Here is a 26,829-nt window from a genome sequence, read left to right as displayed (position 1 = left end):
GCTCATCTATGAAGGGAAGGACATTTAACCAAACTCCCTAACACAATCGCGTTCACTTTGGACTTTCACAGTAGCACAAGATACTTCAATAGCTTTCAGCTTTGAAGTTCTGTAAGTGTGGGCTGCTCTGGTTGTCCAGTTCAGTTGTACATTATTATTGCCATAAACATGAAGCTGTACACATTTGACAAACTGACAAAAATCAGACCCTAGGTTCCTCAGTGCTTTGCCAGAGGACTCGCAAGAGAACTTCTTCACACACAAGCTCACAAACAGCAGAGCCGGGAAAACAAATGGGAGAGTTATCAGCATTTGCCTCTCTTCTTCTCACCGCCCATTTTAACTGCTCAGTGCTCACCTTGGAGTCGGCACCGATGGGTTTCTTGCACTCGGTGCAGGTGTTGGCACAGAACTTCTCAAAGCACTTGACGCAGCAGTGGCGACCCTCTTTCTGCACGTACTTCTTCCCTTGGAGATTGTCCCGGCAGTAGTGGCAGTCAAAGCGCTCCGACATGGTGCCTACAGTGTAACTGCCAGGCCCTGCGAGAGGAAAGAGCGTGAAGTTAGAGCACTGAAGCCCCTGATAACTGCTCCACCTTCTTGGGTCTGTGCAAATGAGAAGTATCCAGAAGACGGCTCAGCAACGAGCAGATGGGGGCATCACACTCCTCAAGGGCTTGTCGGTAGAGAAAGCAGCTGTGCCAGCACTGTGAGGGTGATTTTTCTATCAGGCAGCTCAGTGGTTTATAAAACACGACAGCTCCCTACCAACTTAGTGTTTGATAGGAATGGTTGGACTTGATGATCCAGTGGGTCTCTTCCAACCTGGTGATTCTATGATTCTATGAACTGCACAGCATTTTCCAGGTGCCTCCAGCTTTGTCCTTCGGGTCTAGGTTAAGCTAATGAACCATCACGCTTAGGGAGTTTGGGTGCAGTAGACAACCTGGATTTGGTCCACAGCAACCACAAACTCATACACCTGCTAAAGAGAACAGCTTAGGTGTCCCTTCCCAGGCCCTGCGTCCTAGAAGTGCTGCACTTACCACTACAGTTAGCGTAAGCAATGCATTAGTAACTTATTTTCAGTTCCCTTAATAGCCATCCAAGATATGAGCACTAGATTTCTGCCTACAGAGAGGCAGGATGGGCTCTGGCCAAGCACGAAGCCACAGCTTGCTGCCTCCTGGGATCCAGCCCACTGGGAGCAAGGTTGCTGGTCAGGAAAGTCCCACACCAGCCTTTCCCCATCTTCCTTAAGGAGGATACTAGACTTATTTATATATTTCATGTCAAGCAAGGGTAATGATAGCTAATCACTCTCTGAGAGCCACTTGGTTCATTACAGCTGCCAGCGTCAGCGAGGTCTGGGCTGAGGTGCCGCATAATTTGTGCACAGAAATCATCACCAACTACGAGTAGAGGAGAAGAGTTTCCATCTTTCCAGCCTAAGCCCACACCCAGCTGCAGCCTTCCAAGGCCTTTTGTGCTGGATAGTTGTACAGCTTCCAGCTGCCTCCTTTCACCAGGCTTTCACAAATAAAGTCATAAGGAGAAAAACAAGAAAAGACCTCCCTACATGTAAAGATACTTCTTCAGTCTGAGCCAGCAGGGCTGTCCAAGGCATGATGTTCCACCATGGCCAGGGAGCCGGCACATCAGTGGGTGTGGGGGCTTTGACTAGAGGATTTTCCACTTTGGTCAGCAGTGCGCACTCGTGCTTTCTCCCCAGACACTCGCCCCAGCCTACACACCCGGTCTCAGCCTCCCAGGCCACCTCTCCTTCAATTTCTCCCTGCCCTCCCTCATAGGAAGCCAACAACACTCTGGCGAGGGGGCTGCAAAAGCTCAGGCAAGGCTGTAGGAGCCCGGGCTGTCCCCGAGTTGCAGCTCCATCTCTGCCCGTCTTTCCTGCACGGCCAAGAACCCGGGACACAGCCTTGAACTTTCTGCACCATCAGCAACTGGACAGGAGACACGGCCGTGGTCTGGCGACTGGGGCTGCCAAGAGGAAATATAATTACCATTTTCCTGATAGAGCTGCAGGGCCAGCACAGAGCAAGAAAGGGAGGAGGACACGGTCAGGCCGTAGGAATCGCTGCTGCTTCCCGCTGTGCGGTGGAGGAGGCTGTGAGCACCTCCACAGCGTAGGATCAACCTCAGACCCAGCTCTGGAGTTCAGGGGCTGCTGTGCCACCTGCCAGCCTTGCTGCTCCAACCCCCAGCACACAAGTCTTGTGTTTTTTGGGTTGTAGGGAGGGTGCGTCGTTCCTGGCTGTGCCCTTGAGGCAAGGAGGGGTCAGCAGGAGCCCATCAGTCTTACCCTGGGCTGCAGGACGCTGCATAGCCAGGACTGCTGTGTTGTTACGGCATAAGGACCTGTTTATACAGTTTTTTACCTTGGACACTTGCCCACACCAGTAATTCTAGATTTACCATCAACTGCATGACCCAGCCTTTCAACACGAGAAGTCCCCACGCTGGCACAGGAGCCCCTGGGGATCGTTCTGCCCTCTTTGTAAACAGCAGGACTTGACAGCAGAGGCACCAGCGCAAGTGCTCCTCATCAGTCCAGTGCACATCAAACCCAACAGCCCTGCTGCCCTGCAAGCCCAGGCACCATAGCAAGAGATGAGGGGTGGCAGCTGCCTTCGTCAACTCAATTTTTGAGTGTATTGTGCTTCTGGAAGCACACTGCGAGCAGCCCTAACACAGCGAGGTGCAAGACCCAGGGAGGTACCTCCCTGCAAGCGTTTTGCTGCTATTTCAGAGCTCTTCTTCTGCCTCATCCCTAGGCACAGAAAGCTGCTGGATGGGTGGAAGCAGCAGCAGATGCTGCAGGCACTTGTCATGAAGCAGCTGGTTTTCTCCAGTCCCAAGGAAGAGCAAGACACAGGAGATGGGACTTGTCACTTTGCAGCTTTTAAAATCCAAGAGTTATCTCACTACCTCCTCTTTTTTACCCTTTTGATAATGTCAGACCAGAACAAGCTGGAGAATTTCTCTTCTGGAAAGCAAGACAATCCAGGAGTGGAGCGTCACACAGAGAGGCTGCAGCAGAATTAGGGACCGGGTTCTCACCCTTCCCCTAAAACTTAGAGAAGTAGGCTGGACGTCTAGCTGGCAGGAATCGCAGCACTCTGTGGGGACCAAGGTCTGGAAACGCTGCCTTGCCAAGGTCAGGAGATGGTCATGTCCTGCCGACAACTACGCCAAGGGTTATGTTTGTAGCAGGTCAAGTGAATGAAACAAACAAACAGCTGGGAAACGTGGAAACTATGTGAGCCACGGCCAGCTCTGCGAAGCTTTAAGCAAGTGAGTTTAATTTAGAAGAAATGCAAGTGCACAGAATCCAGGGCAAATGGTATCACAACGTTCCTGATCTCAGGTTTAAGGTTACTTTCAACCAGAACATGTAATCGTGGACATATGGCTCAGGGAGTAACATAATCCTGTGTTCCCATAGAACACATCATGTGCTAACGTGAGACACACTTATCACAGCAGCTTTGGAGCTCCGCAGACAATTAACACAAGGCCCAGCAGCCCCTGGACCTGGGATGTACATGCAAACATGCCAGCTTCTGCCTGCCTTATGCCATCTCAGGGACCAAAAAGCCCCTCTCGTACATAGGCCAGGGCATGAATTTTCTTCCAGCTCTTCCAGGAGCTTTCTGCCTTCAGCAATATCATCCCTGACCCAGTAAAGGCACCGCTATCTCCTTGCCTGCAGTGAAAATGCACTGACTCTGTTGTCCCAGTAAATGTGCTGGCTGCTCATGGTCTCTGCTCACCTGTGCCATGCTGAGAGCCCGCATCAGCCAGACCATCTCCAACAATCCTCCCACAGGAGCAGCACACCACTTGACAGCCCCAAAACCAGCCAGTGGTGGCTGTGCTGGAACGACCAGATCATTTTCCTAGAGTAGAGCAAACGTCCTCGGATTCTTAAAAGCTCTGCTGCCCTGGGGAAAATACATGTAGTATCCTACTGCTGTTCCCCTAAGCTGTCCTGGCCCCTCTCACAGAGTAGACAGAACAGATATTTCTTATGCTTTGAGAAAAAAAATGAATACATCTTCTAGAGCCTCGTTGGCAGCATATGATGGTTTTGGAGATGTTTATCTCCTTAATAACCTGTTCTCCCTCCAGCTGCACCACGTCCCCACAGCTTAGCTTTCCAGAGCTTCCAGGTGTATATTAACCCTGGCCTGTCTATGCTGCCATGAGAACAGGCAAGCTGGGAAACTAGGGACACACTGGAACCGTGGATCCTCCTCACTCTTCCTTGGGCTCTCTATTTTAGTGCACGCTGCATAGCTTCCCTGTGCAAGCTGTGCAGCTGCTGTTGAACATACAGTAGGCATTCAAATCGTAGCATAACCATGCAAAACTCAGTGGTCAGGGTAAGCACTCATCAAACTAACCACTAAAACCATTAAATGCTGTAACTTTGCACTTCATTTCCATGGTGTGCTTAAAACGACATCAGTATGCACAGGCGTTTTAGCTTGGAAGCTATCTGAACGCAGTTTCTTTGGCTGTACGTTTACAACAGACTGCGTGGTCTCTGAGCTAACAGCCTGGTCAAGGGTCTCCTGCTTAACCCCAGGAGAATCACACACCCTGAGGACATGCACTGAGACAAACTCCATTTCAGCTTGACTCTGGGGCCACGAAAGAAGATTTAGAAGATGGGGGAAAGCATGGACAGACTGCAACTGTTCTCCTGCCCTAGCTGACGTCTGTGCGCAGAAGCTGTTCTGCTGGAGTGAAGCAGGTGAGAAGAGACAGCCCAGGCTACAAAGGAGATAAGTAAGCGCAGTACATGCCCAGCCTCCATAGCCTGAGAACCCTCAATAAAAACAAGAGGTCAAGAAAAATCCTTCAATACTTCCAGAAACTACTCCCACTTTAAGCAAGGTGTCCCTCTCCCACCAGCCCGGCAGGGTGCTGTCTAAATGTAGCTGCCTGATAGATTTGGCTAAAGCTCGAGGGCGGCTGGCCAGACCGGTGGCCTTCTCAAGTATCAGGGTATTTGGCACAAAGAACTTCTGGAATTCAACCCTAACATTTACCTGACCACAGAGGTGCCAGTTAGCCACTTGTCCCCAGGGAGCATCTGCTGCTTTGAAAAGCGGCTCCTCAGCCCTTGGACAACCATGCCTTCTACCTTTCAAAGATCTTAGATATTTGGCTTCCGCGCACCTCAACTCATACAGGTACCACGCTGTGGAGCAGTCACGGGACTGTCCCAGGCAGCAGTCAGGGTCAGGGCTGCACCTGCACCCTGCACCCCAGCAAGATTTGGGGTGGAATAGTTACAGAACTAGCTAGTGCCACCCCACAAAAGCAGCTGCATTCACACAACCCCGTGCCTCTCCAGTGGTTCGTGTCTCCGGTTGCGCCTGGGCTGGCTCCTCCTGGTTCCATCTATACCCAAAGGCAGCATCGCGATGGATTGCACAACAAATGGAACTGAAGCACTCTGCAAAGGGAGCTGAAGTGGAGCTGATAAGCAAAGCACTTAGCACAGGATATGTGGTAATGTCTCTGGGGAATATGTTTAAATGTGATAAACCACCAAGGAACAACTTGAAGTGTGGTCTCTATAAACAACCAGGGAAACTGTACTTAAACTTTAAAGACAATTCTGCCACTTTAGGAAGGAAGATGAGGCTGAAGATGTTAACCCTTTGCCCTATGCAGAGCTGCATGCTCTAGGGCAATATAGAAGGAAAAGAGCAATTGCTTTTTGACTCTCCATTGGTTTTATTTTTCTTAGCTGAGTACTTGCAGCCCCTGCACTGCGAGGCTTTGGCTACACCTGCCTGCTTCAGCTCAGGGCCCGGCATCCCCTGGTCTATCACCTGAGTTACTATTCTCAGCAAGTCTCTATGCTATGTCACATGGTTTGCTATAAATACCAGGGAACACCCTTAAAAGAAGGGTCTCATTAATCCAAAATGCAAAGCAACACACAGGACTGCACCTCAAGGTCACTGGCACGCTGCCCTGGATGGCAGGGGAAGAAATAAATCTCTTGCAGGTCATTTTTGCTGGGAGAGCTGGCAGAAACAAGTGGAAAGCTGTGCTCTCCCATTGCCAGGCTGGGGCACGTGCGAGTCTCATACTTCATGATTCAAAAATTAGTCTGTTGATAAAATGGAAGCTTCTCTATTTAGAACAAGAACGGCTCCAAGTTCCTCAGGCAGTTGCCAAAAACATTCCCCATGGTCCCATTGCCACCACGTCTGAGCACATCCCAATCATTAAATCTTCACAGTTCTCCAGGGAAGTAAGGACGTGCTGTTAAAAAAACACACTGCTTCAGCCCTGCAAATGCTTCCCTCAGGACTTGCTTTTGCACTTGCTATGGAGCTCAGCTAAGGCTAACAAGGCTCCCAGTGTGCACAGCATCACTGTTGGGAGTAAGTCAGTGCGCTTCGGTAGAGATTAAGCAGTGAAGTTCAAATCTTTCAAAACAACCCAAATCAGCTAAGCAAGAGAGTCCTGGTCAGTAGTTAACACAGCCTGCACCCCCCTAAGCTTTGACCTTTGAGATTCCTCAACTATGTGAGAGATTTTCAAATGTGAGATTTTCTCCTGCTGCAGGGAATTTTCCCCATGGGGCAGGCACTACAGTAACTCCTGCACCTATCATAGACAGCAGGTCTCCCTGTGAGGTGCAGGAGCCGATGCTGTGCTAGAACTTGCTGATGACAGCAAGTATCTGTTCAGAAGACACTTCAGCATTTTATACCACAGCACAACTTCAAATCCATGGGTCCTTGCCCCAGAGAACACCCCCTGAGGAAGATGAGAAAGGAAAGAACAATACAAGTGGAAGCATTAATGAAAGGATGCTACAACATCAGTCAGTCTCGTGGGCTGAAGTTAAAAAATAAACACCTCCATGGTGTTGGAGGATGATACCACAAGAAGTCAAATTTTACTCAGAAAGTTACCCTGCATAATGTGTACCTGCATCACACAAGAAAACTCTAAGTAGTTACATGCCATGCAAGATGCCTCCTGCTTCTGCCTTGTCCTGGGAGTCACAACATGCTATGACTTTCCTCCCCAGTGCTGAAAAGGATCTATGTTCCCCACCATGTCTTGAAAGCATCACTGTCCCCTGGACTCTTGATATGCTGCAGCTTGGTTTGATGCCCATGGGAGCTGTGCCCCAAGCTTGACACCCTTCCCAGGCATGTCCACCCCTTGGGATATGTCTCATCAAGAGATAAAATGGTCCTACCTGATTTAGGGCTGTAAATACATGCTGGACACACATAAACAAGTTTAGCAGCTAAGGATCGGATAAGCTTTTAAAAATCCCAAAGAGCTTTCAGTGGGTCTGTAATTGGAGGGCTAGAGGAGATTAGTCATGGATGGGAAGACACCATAATTCTGCATGCCATGGGGAACAGGCAAAACACTCTCTCAAGATTCCCATCAGCGTTAGTGGGAAGGAAAAGCTAACATTTTCTTATTACTGGCGAGTCTCAGCCCATTTGATCTACGAGACAAACACAGAGAAGAGTGAGTAAGCACAAAACTCCCAGCAGAGAAGAGGAAACCACCTGGGTTCACACGATGGAATTCTGCACGCTCCCCTCTACTACAGGTCTCCCCTGCTCGCTGCAAGGAGAACCATCATCCTCTGTTTTCACCTAATCTCCTCAAATACCAGCTGAGCCCCAGCCCTCCCACAGCAGCGGATACAAAGACACTTACCATCCAGTGATTTTTACAAAATAGATGAGGCTGCCACCACCTTTATGCTCCAAGGGCCAGTCCCCCACATTGGTTATAAGCCCATTTGCCACCATGAGTTATAGTTGCAAATTGCTAAGGCTTAAGATTACGTTCAAAAGAATTATTTTGCTGGTGCAGGAGCCTGTTAGCAAAACCTTGCTCCCCATTTACCAGGTATTGCACACACAGGACTTCTCCCACAACACCCGGCAGCGTGCCCGCGTTACCTGTGTGCCTGTGGAAAGCCATGATTAGCAGCCCCAAGTCACCAGCAGCCGCTTAGGTAACAGTTCACAGTCTCTTGGCTGATCAGGAGCTGCCTCGTTTGATAACATACATTTAAAGGGAGGCTATTAATATGGACGGGACTCTTACCAGATGTCCACTCCCCTCCGCAGAGATCACAACCTTAATCCCCCTTGAAAATTCTTACCATTTTAGGTGATCCAAGGGAGAAGAATAGGATCCAGAGACCTCTAGGTCTCTGTAGGCAACATGTAAATACCTGCCCGGCTACTCAGCACCCAAATTAGTCCCAAAGGCAGAGTGTGCCTCAGGAACTTGACCCCATGCTAGTACTATTTGGCCTTGGCTTTAGAGCTAGATTCTGTCCCATAACAGTCCTGAGCTAAATTACAGACCTGGCATTAATTTTGCACTGTTGTTGCTGAAGGGAAGAGGTGGATCACAGCCCCAAGGGGACCAGAGGGGCTGTGGTCCTAGGAACCAGCAAGGGGCTGTTTCTTGGTGGTAGGACCCATACATGTCATAAGTCATGCCCCTGGGTACCTGAGAGCCCATGGAAGTAGTAAAGGTAACTTCATGCAGGACATGAGACTTGCCTTGAACATGAGGGTCGTGCTGAGGTTTTACTGCTAATAAAATTACCCCACCTGATCCTCCTCCATCTTTTACCCTTAAGATGCTCAAGGCATCAACCATCCAAAGCAAACGAGTCTCTGAACAGCACGATTTAGAAAGCTAAGTTTCATGACGATGCTGCTTCTCTAGCATCTAACGCTACGTCTGGGTGTGTGCCCCAGCATATGGCTTGCAGGGAGCACTGGCTGGTGTATCTGTCCTCTTTACTCAGGTGTCCACAAAACTCCCTGGAAGACCTCAGATCTGCAGCTCCAACCAACCTATTTCCACCCAAGTTATGACCCAGAGCAGAGGGAGATCTGGTTCAAGGTTTTGCTCTTGCAGGGGTGCGTAGGCTGTGGCAGCTCCACGGCCGTGCGCTTGCTTCAGGTCATGCAATCGGCGGCGGCTCACGCTCAGGGCTTGGGGCCAAGGATGCCCAGCTGCTAATCCTGCCTCGACACTGACTCACTGCATGGCCGTGGGAAAGTCAGTTAACCTCCCTGACAGCCACCGGGAAGAGCCAATGTTTATCATTCCTTCCAGGGAGCCCATCACCATGGTGTCTGGCCTCTGAACAGCAATCATTGTCCTTAGCCCAAATGGGTCTACTACAGCCAGGAACCAGGAACATCTCTGCTTCCCACCTGTGGATGTCCCGAGAGCTCCTAGACCACACAAACGCATCAGGACACACACAGCCTCTAGCCCCAGCGCTGGGTTTGATGAGTACCCGGGCCTTCACATCCATCTTATGACTCTCAGGTAGCACACATGCAAGGTCAGCATCTCACCAGCAACCTAACATCCCAGAGTTTCCAACGTGGCCTAGAAAAGGCTGCACTTGACCACATGCCATCCCAACAGAGCACAGCATGGATCCACTTGTGTAGCAGATTGAGGCTGGAAAACACACTAAAATACTAGCACGCTGAAACACTGGCTAGGAAAAACCCAACATTACTCTGCCCCAGCTCATCTATAAACTCAAGCAAATTGTTTGCATAATTCAGATGGTAACAGGGATCCTAACAACTGGTATTTTCCTGTGCTAATCTTGCTGCACACCCTGTAGTATTTACAGACATGAGTTCATTTTTGGCAATGCATGTAGAGTTTGCACCATTAACCATTCTCATTCCTTTCTAGTTCCCCACACAAAGCGCTGGCACCCTCCCACCCGGCAGTCATTTCCTACTTCCCCCAGAATACTCTGGTATTTCAATTAGAAGCAGTAACCTTTGCTCCCCTTCCCAAAAGGCGGAATAGCATCGCTGTGCAATGCTGGCAGCTGCCGTGTCCCACAGCAGAAGCAGCTACAATTCTGCAGTGGTTGGAGAGCATCACAGAGGCATGGAGAGTAGGGACAGACACTTGGCCATCAAAATGTTTTACGTGCACAAATGCATGTGTGTTTGCAGCACGACAACAGGCGTGGACTGGGGGAAGTGGGAGAAGGAATTGTTGGCCAAGACGCAGGAGGAAGACCCAGTCCTGCTGATGCGCACAAAGTTTCACCATGAAAACTTCTCAGAGCAGATTTTCACGGCACAGCTCACTCTGCAAAGCCTACCACAATCCCCCAGAGGATTCTGTAATAAACAAGGCTGTTTTGTTTGAATTTGTGGCCTCCTGGACCAGCACAGCAGGGGTGGGCTGGGGAACAACCCTTGCTGAGAGGACAGGGCTGCTCTTGGTTTTATGGCTGGTTTTAGCCATATGACCTTGGACAATTCCTGTTTCCTCCCCAAGCCCTTCTTCGGCCCCACAGGCTCAGGTGATTAAACACCAGGTGGTACTATGTATAGCACAAGTGCCAAGGAGGGACATCAGTGCCCTGTGCAACACAGCAGGGAGCAGAAACCCCAAGGAAAGAGAGGGTGCCCCAGAAAGCAGGTGTTCCAGCACTTTGAGCCTTTCTCTGCTAGCCACGCATGATGCTCCTGACCCCCAGAGGAAAGAGTGCTACAAACATGTTGGTGACTGCACAGCAGGGCATGCAGGACTAGGATTTCATGTTTTTAACATTAAAACCTGTCCTGGAGGTTTTCAGGACTCTGGGGAGCTGATCTGGACACACTGATCCCACCACACAGGTCTGACAGCAAAGCAGCATGGCTGGGACATAGTGTCATCTGCTCGGATAGACAAATGATTCACATTGTGCTTTCCAGAGTATTTTCTTGCCCTAACAATCCTGCCAGAAAAGGTCTGGGCATCTCAGCTTGCTCACACATCTTGCTGTCACTCAACAGGCAGAAAGTCCTAAATAGAGTCAGTATAGCCCAGGCATTGATGAACTATTAGTCACCATCATCGAAGAAAGCAGCAGGCAGCAGTAAATACAAGCAGGAGTTGGGCACCTGTCCATCTCTCAGGGTAACTCTGTACCTTCTGCTTCGATACTCACTGCTTAGCAATGCACAGAAAAGGACACAAGCCATTCCCCAGGCTTCCCATAAAATAAAAGCCCCATATTGCTCCCTATCCTTCCCATCACACAGGCAGGCGCTGGACTCGCTCCATGCTCTCACTCCGGCTGGAGGTTGTTGCTGTCACAGCTCAGGACCAGCACGGTCCCACCAGCCAGGGCTGCACCCTGCAGCACAGGGGATAGCACTCCACACCCAGGTTTGCTCCTGCTCGCTATTTGCACAAACACTTCTTTCTTTTCCAGTAACATTACAACAGATTGAGGGCTATTTTTATTTTAAATCTATCTTTTATTTCATGTAATGTGTGTTCTCCCACAGCAGAGAGCACTCTGCCCAGCCTATTGCAGACCCCAGTTAAACTTCCCTTGGCTCTTATGAGATAAAAACTAAACAAAATATTTTAGAACTTTTATATGTCTAGAGAGAGAGACAGAGAGTTTGCAGAAAGCCAAACAATAAAGGAGCTGGACTTTAGTCAAGGGAGGACACAAGAAGGAGTCTGTCTTTGCACTTGCAGCTGGTCTATCAGCAGGATGGAAGAGGCAGCAGCCCCAATGCCACAGAAACCCCAGGCAGGTTTGGGATCTAGGACTGACGCCTGGGACTGTTCCAGCTCTCCAGGCACTCAGTGTCCTGCATGCCTCCTGCTTCCAGCACTGGCTCTGTGCTGGTGAAAGGTACCAGAGAGCAGTGTTTGTAGAGTGAGACCCGTGGGCAGGCAACCCCAGCTGGAGAGGGCTGCCAGGGGGTGTCCCCCACTTCCCCTTCAGCCAGGGACCCTGTGTTCAACCCACAATCCATGATCTAAAATCCAAGTTTCCACCTAGTCCTTTCAAACAGTGCAAAAAAAACCCACTTCAGTTCAAAACCAAACAGTTTCTTGCTAAAACATCACAAAAACACTTCATAAGCCTCAAGCCTGGCTCAGCTCCCCCATTCTGCATACAAGGATGCAACTCCACACCCCTGAAGCATCCTGCAGGTGCTCATGTGAACACAAGACAGACATCGTGGTGCACAAGGGATGCACCAGCTTCCAGAGCCAAGCCAGCAAGGACATCACTGCAGCACAGAGGGGAGGAACGTACCAGCCATAAAGCAAACCCTGTGGCCCCAGGCAATCAGCTCAGAGGAGAGGGTGGAGAAGGAAAGTACACAGTGAAGGTGCACAGGGTGTTTCCTGTGCTGAACCTTTCAGTGCCAAGGGAAGCTTTTAGGATTACAGAGATAGAGAAACTAGGAATAAATTTACAAGGAGGCAGAACAAATGTGAGAAATGAAAAAATGACAAGAAAAGAGAAAAAAAAAAAATATGAGAGTGTAATAACAGACAGGAAATAATGGCCCAGAGATAGTGGAGCTGGAAATGAAGCATCTGAAAAATAGCAAAACTAGGAAGAGATATAAAACCAGGGTTTTCCCATCTGCCTTTATCCAGGCGCTGGACTATTTCCAGGACTATTCCCATAGCAGCTCCAAATCTATTTCCCTGCTGCCATCTGCTCTGCAGCTCCCCTCCACACATGCTCTCGACTGGCACTTCTTCCCATCACCTGTTGCTGACATGGCAGACCCCTGGCTGCTGCTGAAAGCCAAGTGACACCAAGGCCTGGGGGGAGCATCTGCACATAAATCAAGAGCTGCTTTGTAGACCCAAAGCTTTGTTAAGCTCCCGTTCTCCCTCCTGGCTATGTCAGGGTTGGAGAATAGGAGCTGCAGCGTGGTGGGGCACAGGCACCAGACCCACAGCAGCAGCCCCAGGACACACAAGCTCCAGAAAGGACAGAGTGAAGCAGTATGAGGTGCTGCACAAGAATGGCTTTGAATCAGCTGCAATAAGGAAGTCCAGTTCCTCCTATCCCTTCTCCCTCCTCCTTGTGGCTCTTTGTTATATTACAGAGAAGACCTTCCAGCAGCAAGGATGCTGAGTGCCTGCTACAGTCCCTATGGTTAGATGTAGACGTTCAGTACAAACTGAAAAGGGGACACTCGGTCCCAGAAGGCTGCAGAATATTTTATTTTTTTAATCTCTTAGAAAGACAAACGTACGTCTTACACTCACTAGCTTAAACACATGCCATGTTTCTCTTTCCAGCTCTCCCACGTATTCCTGCCTTGATTCAGTCTGCAGAGGGGAGCTGTGGGGGTGCAGTGACAGGGGGGACGATGCCTCTCAGCTACCAGCAGCACTTCCACTAGGGCTGATGTGGTCCTTGGAGGCACCCTCCCTGGGACCAAGCAAGCTGCACCACAGCTCAGTTATTCCCCAAGTTACTACCTCAGAGTTTCACACTCAGGACAGTGGAGCTCCTTAGGGCTATCTTGGCCAACTCACTGGTCTTTTGTTGTTCAAGTTCAGATGCAGTCACATGGAGAAGGAATGACTGTTGGAGTCAAGTATGAGACAAAGGTTTGCAGTTGTGGCTTTCCCCCAACACCTTAGCCCTGGCTTCAGAGATGAGAAAATTAACTTAATTTACTTTACCAAATAAATACCACACTGATCCCAGCCAGGCAGCATGGTAGCCTTTTCCAGGAGAGATGAGGTCTGATGAACACTCACAGCAATATAACCTTACCATACCCATAAAATAAGCAGTCATGTTGGGGCTTCACCAAGTTGTTCGTAAGCCATCACTAAAATTATATTTCACAACCTCCATTATACTCTCTACACTCCTAATTGCTTCCAATTGTTTCTGATAGGCATGGCAGCTGGCTGTGTGATGCTCTCCTCAGTGAAATTAAACAGCTCACTGTGGAGAGCATGGAAGGAAGTTCAACTATTGGTTTGCATCATTGCTTGGAAGCTGGGTCATTCACCTTCACTGGAAATCTACCCACAAGTCAAGTTAGCAGCTACATCAGCTACAACACACGTGCTCTCCAGCATCCCCCTGGTTTCCAGTGGCCCTGCCATCCTCCTGCATTCATTCAACAGGACCTGGCAGCATGAAAGTCTTGCAAGGTAAGTGCTGCAGCCTACGCCCGTGCTCTTACTCCAAAGAGCTGAGAATGCTTTTTGCACGATGCTTTCTAGCAAAACATCACGTTCTTAGGAAGTTGCTTGGCAAGTGGTTCTGCAGACCTCCTTCCTCTGCCCCACAGCACAGTGGATCAAACCAAAACCCCACACAAACCGTGCTCTGCAAGTCCAAGGAGCCTTGGTGTTTCCCTTAAAAAGCTTTGTTTTCAGGGGAGAAGGAGAAAGGGCTGTTTGTGGATGGACTGCTTTTCTAGCAAAACACCCCCCAGAACTTCAGCACATGGGAGACGTTGAGGACAGAAAAATTCAGCTCAGATGGTCAGAGATGGGTAAAGCAAATGCTTCTCATAAGAGGGCCAGGCAGAAGCATGCTGCATGGCTAAGGGCAAAGACAGGCCACCACTTCAATGAGGACATGCCCTTCTGAGCATCGGCATGCCGGTTCAGAAGATTCCCTGGCATCCAGCACACCATCAAAGCACTGCCTGAACTTGGCACAGGCTTGAGTGCTGATTTAGAGCTGACAGGAGCCAGCCCTGTCATTGGGTTTAGCAGGACAACCAGCCTATTACCCCAGGGCGCAGGACAGTCGCCTCAGCAAGCTTAGCATTTGGCTATCTACACCTTCAGTTGTTAGATAGCACTGGTGGCAGAAAGGACCAGATCACCCTTGTTACGTGGCCACCTTAAAAATAACCTTTCCCAAAGCCCCATAGCGTGTAGCCCTGTGCCTGTGTCTGCTCCAGGAGCAGAAGGAGATCAGCTTGCAGGACTGATGGGTATTTTTGGGCACTCTGACTAATTGTCAGGACATATGTTGAGCATTCTTTACAAGGAAAAACAAATCTGCAAAGTCCCCTCCAGTGAGGCCTTTGGGGTTGGATTAGTCAGAGAAGTTATTCTCAGAAGCCTCTGCTTTAGGAGGGTTAGATTTCATTTCCAACTTGAGATACGTGCATTTTTAAATGGAGGAAGGGGTCGGCTTCCTCAAACACTGATACTTGCAGCCAAGGCTCAGCCAGGCTGGGCCACATTGCACCAACAAAGAAGTGAAAACCCTTCACCTTGGAGTATTTTCAAATTCACAACTGCTTTTTTGGCACCACATCCCACGGGCACTCGATGGCTATGCCAGGGGGTGTGCTCCATCCCAGCCTGGGGATGTGTTCCAGGATAAGCCAAGGACAAGACACCCACCAGAGGAAGGTGAGGAGTCCCACAAGCACCTGCTTACTTGTAAGACAGAGCCACGGTGCAGCCTGCTAAGATGCCTTGCCCTAGTCCGGCATTATCACACACGTCTTCTGCTGAAACAGATGCCATTTAACTTTCCTCTTTGCCCACACGTGGTTTGTGGTTAGAGCTGACTTCAGCCACTCTTTGTGTTAATAATTTGCAAATCAGTCTGTCAAGTCTCCTATTAAAGCCTTATTAATTTAACAACCACACATCATGCTGCTCAGACAGGCTCTTTGCCTCCCTCCTATTGCAGGGAAATTGGAGTCCTTGCCAGACTGGGAGACCACTTGCACCAATCCTACTGAACTTGCCTTGGCTGCAGTTTTCCAGTCTGACTCCCAAAGGACTCGGGCAAAACCAGAGTAGTCAGCCAGAGTTCCAGAAGACCCCAGAGCCCAGGTAAAGGAGTATTTTGTCAGCCATGCCCCTCTTCCTTCCTTCCTTCATTCTCAGGAGCAAGGGATTCTCAGCTCAACTCCAGAGCCTCAATGCACTACAGCCAAATGTCCTCCTTGGAGGCCACCTGCCCTGAGAGATACAAACATCAGATGGACCTTTCAAATCCATTTACAGTGAATTTAAAAAAAAATATTTTAAAAGGAACCCGATATGGGGTTATTTTTGTTGTAGCCCCTTGCTTGTTCTCCTCCCAAAGGCACCTTTCACCGATCTGAGCACCTCAACAGCACTTCACTCATATGCCAATTTAAGCTACCATTCATCCAGCTCAATTTCTCTACATTTAAGACAGCAAATAAAACACCTGTGTGTGACACCTCCACAACACCCTGGGACATACAAGCCCAGAGCAGCCCACGTTTCCCTACCACTGTGGAAAGACATGAGTGTGATCTGTCTTGCAGTCCAGAGGCTGTTACGATGCTTTGAGCCCCACTGTTGTCTCACACCGTGCCACTGGCCCACACACTCATGCTTTCCCCTTTCTCTGGTGTATATCCAGCCTTGCTCCTTTCATTCAGCAGAAACACTGCACCAAAACCACGCACATCTCGGTGACAAGAGCTCTCTGAAGTCCCCACCAGTGCTTCCTGCATATTTTAACCCCCAAGCTGCACAGCATTTCCACAGAGGATAAGTGTTGTCAATTCAATTTCTAATAACAGCATTAAAATGTATGAGCCATTTCTCTGGAGTCAGGGGTAATATTTTCGAAGTGCCTGTGTGATACAGGAATGTAAATCTCATTTTTCATAAAGTGATAAGGATCCCAGGTCTCCCTGGAAATCATGTCAGATCAGGGCTGGGCAAGGTCTACACTAAAGAACATTCTCCATAGGGTCAGTTAGAAAACATTGATTCTCATTTTATTAAAAGCAAAAAAAAACCCAAAAAAAACAAACCCAAATCTCTTTAAATCTCTCACTAGAATTAAGATTCAATTTCAGACAGAACCAGAGAGACCCAGCCCAGGATGGCTCTCAGCCCATGGACAGGAGCCCAGCCTTGCTTTGCGAATTCCCCCCTGAGCATCCTCACCTATAGGATGGAGGCTGTGTCGGCAGTGAGAAGCAGGGGAATTCTCCTCTCCACATTCTACCACTCTGGTTTTTGGGTAACCAAGCAAAATTTCCATTGCTTTTATGTCTTTGGAAATAATACGATCAGCAGACTAAAATTTGGCAAAAGACAGTTCATCCCAAAGCAGCACAGAGAGGTTATTAAAGCTGCTAAATTTAATTTGCCTCCCGTTTGCTAAAACGGCAAATACCTTCATTTCCCACCCCCACAGGGATGGACCAGAGCACTTGAAAGCAAGAGAAGGTCCCCCCTCCTCTCCCATGCTCCCACTGGGGGTTGCATTGCATGTTACAGGATTTCTATCAGTGCTCACTCCTGGAGCAATGGGCAAAGTCTGTGGGCTGTTATATTATTAAACACAAATCTTAGAATAAGAAAAATAAGATACTTAGAGGAGTACTTGATTATAAGCATAGAAATAAACCAACTGGAGTTGGTACAACCACTTGTGTTTGATTAAGCCATCCTCTGCTCTGTGGTTGGACCCAGGCCCAAAAGATGATATTGCTTTCTTTTTCAAGTAGCTGTGAGACCATAAATTCAGAGACAACACGTAACACACTCTGCAAAGAGAAACAACCTTTTTCAACAGAATTGCTGCTAGCTGTCAAACTACTGTCCAAATCAAACTATTAGAGGATTGGCTCCATGTGACAAGAAAACAGCACTAATTGCACTCAAGTACCAGGGGAAACTGTCAAAAAGCTAAAGCAGATGTGAAACAGTGCCTTGCTTTCTTTTAAAACTTAACAAGCACTAACAAGTCTCTACAAGCTATAAAAGGCAGATGCATGCGGGTGAACTCATGCATCTCTCACACAAGCCGCACTTAGTTATAACTGCTCACACTAACCTTGCCTTCTTTCAAATGCCAGCTTGCTCCAAGTATTAGGGTTTCGTGAAGCCCTTCCCTAGAGCTGATGGCTGTGACAGAGCCACCCGTGATGCTGAGGGACTTGGTCATGTCACCAAAGCAATTCCCACATGACTCCAGAAAGGCGCTGGAAGAAAACTACCCACAAGCCTGGAAGGAACTTGAAAGAATAGAGACACTGATCGCTTCTTGCTTGCAAAATTGTAATAAAATACTTCCAAAATACAAAAGCACCTCTGAAACCAATGCTATTTTTTACAGATGCAACCTACATCCCTTGCTCCAGAAAGCCAGGAGGTTAATAAAAAGCTGTTGATGATTGTTATCTGTTTTCAGTCACTGGTCACCGTGTCTTAAAAGATTTGGTGAAATCCATTAGTGGGTCTCTGGTAAGTGGCTTATGAATTACTTCATCAAGACAGCTGCCAGGTGATATGCGGATGTATTTTTACATTATTTCAGTTATTTGATAACTCATCAATGGGGAGCAAAAGCCAAGAAAAGGGAGCAACAGAAACCACTGCCACACCTTTGTCAGCCTCTCCCCTGCAGCATCCTACTGCAGCGGGACAAACAGTACTTCCTCCTACAGGTAGTTTTTTTAATTAAACATTGCATTTCTTCAGAAAATGTGAATTCATAAAATGTAAGCACATCTGGCAACATCTCCGCTTGAGCAGAGAAAGGTGCAGGATGCTACCAGAGCCCTGCTTGCACCCCTTCTGGCTGGGCTTCCAAAGAGACCAAACACAGCACAGACACTTTCTCCTGCCTTTCCGACTGGCATGGCCAGGAGCCCTGTGAGAGCCCCTCCAACTTCAGCCTCCACCACCCAGGTCTCAGCTCTGCAGCAGAAAGCAATAAAGTCACCTCTCTGCTTGCAGCAGCTGCTCCCAAGCTGCCTGCTGTACCCTGGCAGGAGGCTGCCCAAGTGCAGGTCCTCCTGACACCTAGTGTCACTCTTGTGCTTATTCTTGGGAGTAACTGCAGGGACACAGAAAACAGCCAAACTCTGCCACTAGCATCAGCCCTTCAAAAGTTAAGTTCCACTCTACATAAACTGGAGGCACTTCAGGGTGGAATAATGGCAGAGCCCAAATTTTTGAGCTCCTGCTCGAAGTAGATTGCAGAAGAGGGTGAGGTTTTGCCCAGTCCTTGCTCTAAGTCCCTGGAGAAGCAGCAGGGGAGAGGTTCTTCCCATCAGATACTCCTGTCTAACTAGCTGTTTAAAACTAGCTCTTATCTACAAGTCAAGCATTTTGGTTTTCTCCACAATGCTTGCATGGCAATGGGTTTCCAAGATACACGAGACAGCCGAGGAAACCACCTCTGCAGCACCTTAACCCACGTCTGGGGCTCTCCAGCTCACCAGCAACAGCACCACAGCACTTCCAAGAATTGTAAAAGGCTGCACTAAGCCACCAGCCTCATACACCACCCACTGCCCAATCTCATTTGCAAGGCAAAAGCTCTCTGGCAAAACAGCTCTCGCAGTGTCCAAATGTCAGTGGAGCAGACAGTGTTACTGGCGCTGGTTCCCTTTCCATCCGGCTGCTCCAGCTCAGGCATCGCTGTTGCTCAGAGGATGAGCTCATTTCTATTTCAGGTTGAATTTGCACTCGGCAATCTCCCTGGTAACCAAAACAAATTATTCATTGGTTTATAACAGATTTATTGGTTGTTTGTTTCAGCATCTAGTGAAGTATACAGAGAGCTTCACCACGTTACAGCACCAACGCAGCCTGGGATGTGAGCACACAGGGAACAGTATTTACAGCCACTGCTATGGAGATGGGCAGCGTTAGCACTGGTGGTCAGAGAAAAAGCCGGCTTCGAGCCTGACACTGGTGACATGAAACTGCAAAAAGGCAGCGTGCAGCAAGGCCTTCGCTTCTGCACACCACGGGTGCCCCTGCACAGCAGCCTCCTGCCATCCCAGACACCATGTAGGCATCAACATCCTCCAGCACCTCGGAGTAACCAGAGAAATGCTGTCTGCAATCCTCTCCAGCCAGAAATCAAACCATCTCTCCCTGAAACAGCTATCAGCAGGGTCTGGCACTAGCACATCCACTAACACCATCATCAGCTTCATTCCACATTTCAGGACTACGAGGATGTGGCCACTTACAGGTCTTCCTGCTTATTTATGCTCTTGAGCAGGAATTTCCTCCTATTCATCATCACATGCACCAGCATGAAGGACACCAAGAAGCAGGACTAAGCCCAGGGTATTTGCCAGCTCTGATCTGCAATGTCGAGTGCTTGAAGGAGGTCAGCAGTGGCTCTTTTTCTGTCGCACCTAGACCTGAACTGAGATACAGCTCAGAAGTTGCCCAGATCACCTCATGTTTAACAAAGGGGTTTGGCTTTTTTGCTGAATATGTTTTTGTAAGAAACACTGTACCCTAACCAGTTCAATCCAGCAAGAAGAAATATTGGTCAAGATACGCAATCCATGGCTAAGTCCCCAGTCCAGCCTTGTGGAATGAAAACACATAGGTTGTGTCCTCCATCCGCTGCAAGAAACCCATCCCACCACAGAGACGGATCCAGAGTCAAAGTTTCCACGTTCAGCTAAAAATCATTATGGTTATAATGATATAAGAGAGAAGATTACAGCGAGAGGTGGGTGACTCCTGCATCGAGCAAAATATATCCAGACAGAACTAAACAGATTTGCATCCCTGCTGAGTGACTTTGTGCCCCTGCTCTCCTCTCCCACTCCGGTGCTGCCACCCAGGCAATTTCCAGAGGCTGCCCTGAAATACGTTACACATCAAGCAGGATTTACCTGGCAGGCTGTCCCGGAGGGGAAGCATGACTGGCTTTCAGTCGGCCAAGCAAGGGTAGATAGGAAACCATAATTTGCATGTGTTGAGTGAAATATATAGCTCTGTGTATTTTTAAAGTGAGATGAGACCAGAGGGAGAGAGATTCTTGCACTGTGGGACTGCTCATCACTACCTCTCCTACAGTACTGTCAGAAGCAAGATCAGGTCAAGACAATGCTTAAAGGTCACCAGGGAATTTCAAAGTGGAAACAAATCCATAGGAATTACTCAGATTTCTGAATGAGCACTGCACAGCCTTGTGCTTCGGGACATGCCATCGGTGTTTGCATTCCCTCAAACCACGACCTCCTTGTGGTTAACGCTGTACCAAGGAGCAGGATGTGGTGCCAGGTCTCCAGGATATTTCTAGATCCTAACAGTGCCCCCCCAGGGTGTTCATCTGAACAGACATCAGTCAGAACAAGTCATCCAGCCCATGCACTGGATTAGGTAAGTCACGCTAGAAAAATCTCTGCAGGACCCAGCAGCAGCATGAACGCACAGAGATGTCCCAGGGCCGCATGTCTTCTAGGATGCAAAGAGCCTGGGGATAACACACCTATGAGATATTTTAAAGACCTCTATATTTTAAAGTCAGTGCAATGAGAAGAGGGGAAAACCAAGAGGCATAGAACAAATGGGAAGAGACAGGCGAGTCTAAAAATGAGATAATAATACAGAAGCTGGAAAGGCAGGCAGGCAGTGCTTCAGAAGTGACTAATTCCAAACCTTTGCTCTGATGTTTATTATAGAAAAGAGCAGATAAGAAAGACGGCTGATGGTAACAACTGCCAGGGGCAGCCAGTCCCAAGTTAAACAAATAGCAAATGCCTTGCAAGCAGCCTGCCAAGTCAGAATGGTTCCCACAACTTGGGGCATTTCTTTAGAAGAAAGTACATTATTTTCTCCCACCTCAACATCCTATCAGCAATGGGGGAGCTATACTTAGGGTGGTTTCATAGTCTTAAGGGGATCTCTGGTCAGAGACCACTGGAAGCACAAAAACTAAATATTCCCATGTGAAGGATTTGGGGAAAAGCAGGAAAGCCAACTAGCAACCTCTGTGTGCTGGACCAGCCATGGGATTAGTATGATGAACCACTTCCATTTTTCTTAGCAAAGACAGAAAGGCACATCCAGTACTGGTTCATAAGGCAGGAGTTTTGGAGGACTGAGTGGATTTTTCACTGTCACTGGCCAAGCAAAACAGTGGAAAGCAATTCTTGCTCAGCCAGAAGTTCTGAAGTCCTCTGCTGCTTCAACACTGGCATATCACAAGAGCCCTCACACATTGGGTCAGCTCCTTTGGCATTAAAGCTAGCTTGAAGCAAATAGGTGCACCATAATTCTCTGTACTAAGTCATGCCTCCCCACAGGTGTCACGCAGCATATCTAGCACATACAATTGCTTGTTAATAGTGGTCTCTCAAAAGCCATTGTTTCAGTAGATAGACACCACTGGAGCCAGCCACCTTTTGGTTTGAAGCTCCTCCTACCTCAAAGTATCAAAAGCGTGAAGGTCTCTGATGTTCTGAAGACAGTGGGAGGATTTTCCAGGAGGAACGCTTTTCTATTTTTCTTTTTTTGAACTATTCCTCCTGGTTTTCCTCTCCATCCATATGACAGTAGAGACATCAGAACAGACTCATTTCACTATAGCTTTGCAGGTCAACAAGTAAACTGGCTCTGAAACATTTTGACTCAAAATTATTAAACCTCAAGTTATATCTGTCACACAGCCTCCTATGGGCAACTTTCAGTCTCTTCTTTTCCATTCTGGTTTGGTTTCCCCTTCCCAGGGGTGGAAAGATACTGTTGACAGCCTAATCCCATGCCAAACAGCCACCTTTGCCAAGTAGAAGGAAGATAGAGACACATCCCAAATCACATCAATCATCTGAGTCACCTCAAGAAATAAGAGAAGATCAGGCACATCCATGGACTGAGTGGTTCTGAAAACACCAATCTGAAGTCAAGAGGTTTTGAATTTCCTATTTACAAAAATAATGCAAACCTCTGGCAGCATCCAAACCACAATTGCAACTCTGCCTTAAAGTTTCCAGTCAAGCACACAGTGAAATACCAGCCCTTCCACCCTGGGCTGCAGCTCCCTCATGGTCAGGAGGCCTGTCCTGGCTCCCCAATCTTTTCCAGGGCACTCTTTAATTTGGCCTTTTCTGAAGGAGCGCTTCCTTGGGACCCTGTCTATCCCATTCCAGTGTGGCTATAATTCAGTCCAAAGCCCAAAGTGTAATTTTAGCCCTGTCCTGTCACAGGACACAAACACTAGCGGCCATCTCTTGAGAGGGAGATGAAAAAGCTGGAGAAGAACAAGAGCACCCTTTCATCTGTCTGTCCCCCAGTTAACACGACTCCAACAGCAGGAATTTACTTTGGCAGTATTCTTGGCACCACACATGCCTGAATCACTCTGGAAGTATCAAAGGCTAAATCCCACTTCAGTACATGCTGCAGGGATGCACAGGGAGGACGAACACTGCCCTGCCAAGAAGGGGCTTTTTGTGGCTTTCTACATACCAGCTTGGGGCAGAGCAAAGCCTTTGCGGGAAATATTTGAGCAGCAAAACAAGGCGATGTCCAGTAGGAGATTTTTGGCTACGGTCCTGGGGAGGGCGAGCATGCAGAACACAGCTCTGCACAGCTAGCTCTGGGCTGCCCACCTACAAAAAGCCCCAGTCAAAGCACATCAGGGAGTCAAAACACGCTGGGCTATATCCTTTCTCTGAACTCCAGGGAAGCCCCAGTGTCTTTGCTCCTGTGCCCAGCCAAGTGGCTGCAAACTGGGTTTTTACTGGACCAGGGATCAAGAACTGAAGGCAGAATACATGTCACGGTCCTTCTAAAGCCACAATGCAGAAGCCCAAGCATTTATCTAAATAGCGTTTAATCCTTTAGAGTTCCAGTGTCTCGAGAGCCATCTGCTTAAAACTTCTCTCCAAATCAGGGTATCTAAATGAAACATGAGGTCTCTTTCTTCCTCCCACACTCCCTCTGCCAAAATCAAAGATGAAATGACTGATCTCAGACATTTCTGCTTTGTCACTCTTCCTGTCAGCATCTTCCGTAACAGAGAAATTAAAGATATCTCAGTGAATCAAGATGAAATATTTTGACTTACAATGCATTTTTCATTATAAAATCACAGGTCAGGTCTGGGAAGGTTTATTGTATAGGCATTACTTCCATTGCCTTTTCAAGCAAAAGTGATTCCATATAGCTAAAGTTACAGGATTTTATCTGAAATCTCAGCTTAATTGCCTTCGCACTCCTGCATGCAGAGCACAAGGTGATGATGGCTGAGGACCATAAGGGAGAGAGGCGGGCGCTGGCTGACTGGCTTGGCCCTCCAGACATCTGCTAGTAACACCTGCATCTCAATGTGACCCAGAGGAAGACTGGCACCAGCCAGCTAGAACTCGGTCATTGCTTTCCTGGAAGCTGCTTTGATTTAGGAGCATACTCAAAGCTTGAGCAGACTGCACATCCCTGGTGGTGAGACTTACCTTGCTGTATTTAAAGCCACTGGGACTTTGGGTCTACGCAGCAGCACAGAACAGGAATATGCTAAACACAGGCTGGACTGGATTGTCTCCTCAGCAAAGACTAGAGGAATTTTCCAAGGTTCTTTAGGGAACTGACTCCTAAATCCTACAATACATCCCTTGGAGTGGGAGTAAACTTAAAGGAATATGTGGCCGGTATTGTCCCTGGCTCACATTACTCGTTTTGTCCAGCATTTCAGAAGTTTCAGTCATGTGCCAGCTCCCACCCAGTGCTAGGACTCGCATGTACTGGCATCAAGTATGGGTTTCCCAAGATGGAGATGGGGAGACAATCACAGCCCTGGTACCCAACAACCACACCAAAGGAGCTTAAGTTTCCACCAGCATGCACACAGCACAGACAGGGCTGTGGGATATCCTATAACATGGAACAACTCTTTTCAACAAGAGCTTTTCTCGTAGGTATTACACAAAAGGAAGCAAGCTGTTTCTTGGGGACAAGGAAGGCAGTTACTTAAACTTTTGTTAATCCTAGTGCAATGAGTGTGGACTGTAAGTCATATTCACAGGATATAGGCTTAGATCAGAGATAAAGTGAATCCTACAGCATGATTCCTCTATTCATGGATGCAAACAGGGACTTGACAGGACTCCCACCAGCTGTGTCATGCCATATGTCTGGATTTTCCATTCATGGTACAGTTTGATGAAAAGGCTGCTTCTGAAATAAATGCCAGGCAAGATGGGCTGGAGAGATTTTATTTTCAAGTGCTTGAGTACCCTAAACATTGCCTCCTTTTGAACAGCTGACATTATTTACATCAAGGCAGAGAATTATACCACCATAGGTGGAGGCGAGCCATCACTCACAGCAGGGAATAACTTCTCCAGTTAGAAACACTTCAAGAGCCCAAGCCTACAAACCTACTCCTGTCAAAGTTCCCCAATAGCAGCACAAGTCAGAAACGAGATATAAAACCCCCACTCTGAACTGGTTCCTCAGAACCACAGTCCAAAAATCTGAGCTATTAATTTTCTATTGTACCAAGCTCCTGAGGGGTTTTTTTGCACTTGTGTTAGTCCTGAAATGCTTAACTAATATTTTTCTGGCAGGTATTAGTAAAAAATTGTATAGTTTTTTATATATACTGAGCTCTTTAAGGAGAAAATAAGAACTGGTTTATACTCAAGAACGCTGTACTTGTGGGGGGAAGAGGAGAGGAGGGCGTTGTCACTGAAGTGGGAGCTTTTATCATTAAAAGAGAAAGTTTAGGTTTTCAAGCCATATTTGGTTGCTCGATTTGCCTTGTACATCATAGCTTAAGAATTTAATCAGTTTCCTTTTGGAAGTTTTTTTTGTTGTTGTTTTTAAAACACACTCTAGTTGGTAGGTGGATTGTTTTAACCTCCTTCCCCCCTTTCATGTGTTAGAGTTCAGCGATTCAAAAAGCAGCCACATCCACTTCTAAATCAGACTAGAGCCTGCTTGCACAATACAAACTTGGCCAGCATCACATGCACTAACCTATCTTTTGACCAGTTGCTAAAGAACAGATTAACGACAGAAACACCCGCCTCACAAACACAGGCTGAACAGTTCCTCTTATGCAAGTGAGTTCGCAAATCTAGATAGAGACAGGAGTGCTGTATTTGTATAATGATACAGGTGTTTGCGTCCCCACAGGGACAGCTGCGGATGTGGCTTGTCAGAAACTCTGATATTCCATACTAGCGAAAGAAAGATGTGATAATTACTAGGTAAAAGTTTGCATTTTGATATTCCCCAATTCTGTTACTGCCACCCTGCTCCCACAATTCAGAGGGTAGCGATTCTCACTTTCCAAGAGCATCACATCACCTGAGAGCCCACCAAACAGCCGCTGCTTTAGCTCTCCAGCTGTCATTAAAAGGTTCAAGCAGGCACATCTGATTACCCGCCTAGGAAAACAGACAGCTGACACCTCCTACACAGCTCTGTACCACTGTACGCCTTCCCTGAACACCCTCTCAGCTGGGATGCAAAGAGAAAAGCTGTATTTATACCCCAGTGGCTGCCTCTACTTTCAAAGCCACCACCTTCCAGGAGGGAATATGCGTATAAGAAAGAAGATGGAAGAGAAACCAGAAGCAAGAATTCAGACAAATCCTACCCGTAAAACAGAGACATTATCTGAGGTTAACTCAGTGATCCATGAAGAAACTACTTGCTAGAAAGAATGTTTTTAGAAGTACGTTATATAACCACAGATTTCATATTTCCCCCAGCCCCGGTCTCACAAACCCTTCCCAGAGCAGTCACAAGGCAGATAAAAGACCCAGCACAAGCCCTGAAATCCAAAGATCTGCAAAGCATGGGATGCCGAAACGCTCCTTGCCCTGCTCAGCAAAATGATGCTCGAGAGGGAGAGACAGAGGCATGTGCTTACTGGCTGCCGGAGCTGCTGCCCGGAGGAGGGAAGGGATGGACAACTCCGCGTGCGGCTGTGCACAGCACCTCAGCAGCAGGAACACGTCAGTCCAGGGCTGTGCCTCCAACGCAGCTGGGCTGGGATGTCCTGCTGGCGGGACAGGGGTTGGTTTGCCTCTTATAGCAGGGAGGTGCACTGCAAAAAAAAAAAAAAAAAAAAAAAAATTTAAAAAAAATATTTAGTCCAGCCAATAGCACCATTCCTGCCTGGGAGCAGCTGGAGGGGGGAGCAGCCTGCTCTTCCCAGGGTCCCTGCATGGTCCATGGGGGGAAAACCCAACTAGTGATGGCATTTAGCCGGCATAGACA

General features: G+C 48.0%; 1 protein-coding gene across 5 annotated transcripts in view; it reads right to left on the bottom strand.

Moving 5' to 3' along the window:
• The window catches only part of FHL1 (four and a half LIM domains 1), a 30,097-nt gene extending 3,471 nt beyond the window's left edge, over positions 1-26,626 (bottom strand). For 2 of the 5 annotated variants that reach the window (XM_069867749.1, XM_069867750.1), the window contains exons 1-2: positions 7,989-8,142; positions 359-540 (exon numbers count right to left, since the gene is read on the bottom strand). In XM_069867749.1, the coding sequence (XP_069723850.1) occupies positions 359-540; positions 7,989-8,010 (204 nt within the window). In that variant the 5' untranslated portion in view covers positions 8,011-8,142. Of the gene's footprint in view, positions 1-358; positions 541-7,988; positions 8,143-8,194; positions 8,291-26,479 lie in introns of those variants that run through there. The other 3 variants (XM_069867747.1, XM_069867748.1, XM_069867751.1) reach the window with 3 other exon arrangements.
• Between the last annotated feature and the right edge of the window lie 203 nt (positions 26,627-26,829).

Source organism: Phaenicophaeus curvirostris, chromosome 13 (assembly GCF_032191515.1).
Source record: "Phaenicophaeus curvirostris isolate KB17595 chromosome 13, BPBGC_Pcur_1.0, whole genome shotgun sequence".
In the NCBI taxonomy this organism is placed as follows: domain Eukaryota; kingdom Metazoa; phylum Chordata; class Aves; order Cuculiformes; family Cuculidae; genus Phaenicophaeus; species Phaenicophaeus curvirostris.
This window is presented reverse-complemented; position numbering and strand designations above follow the sequence as displayed.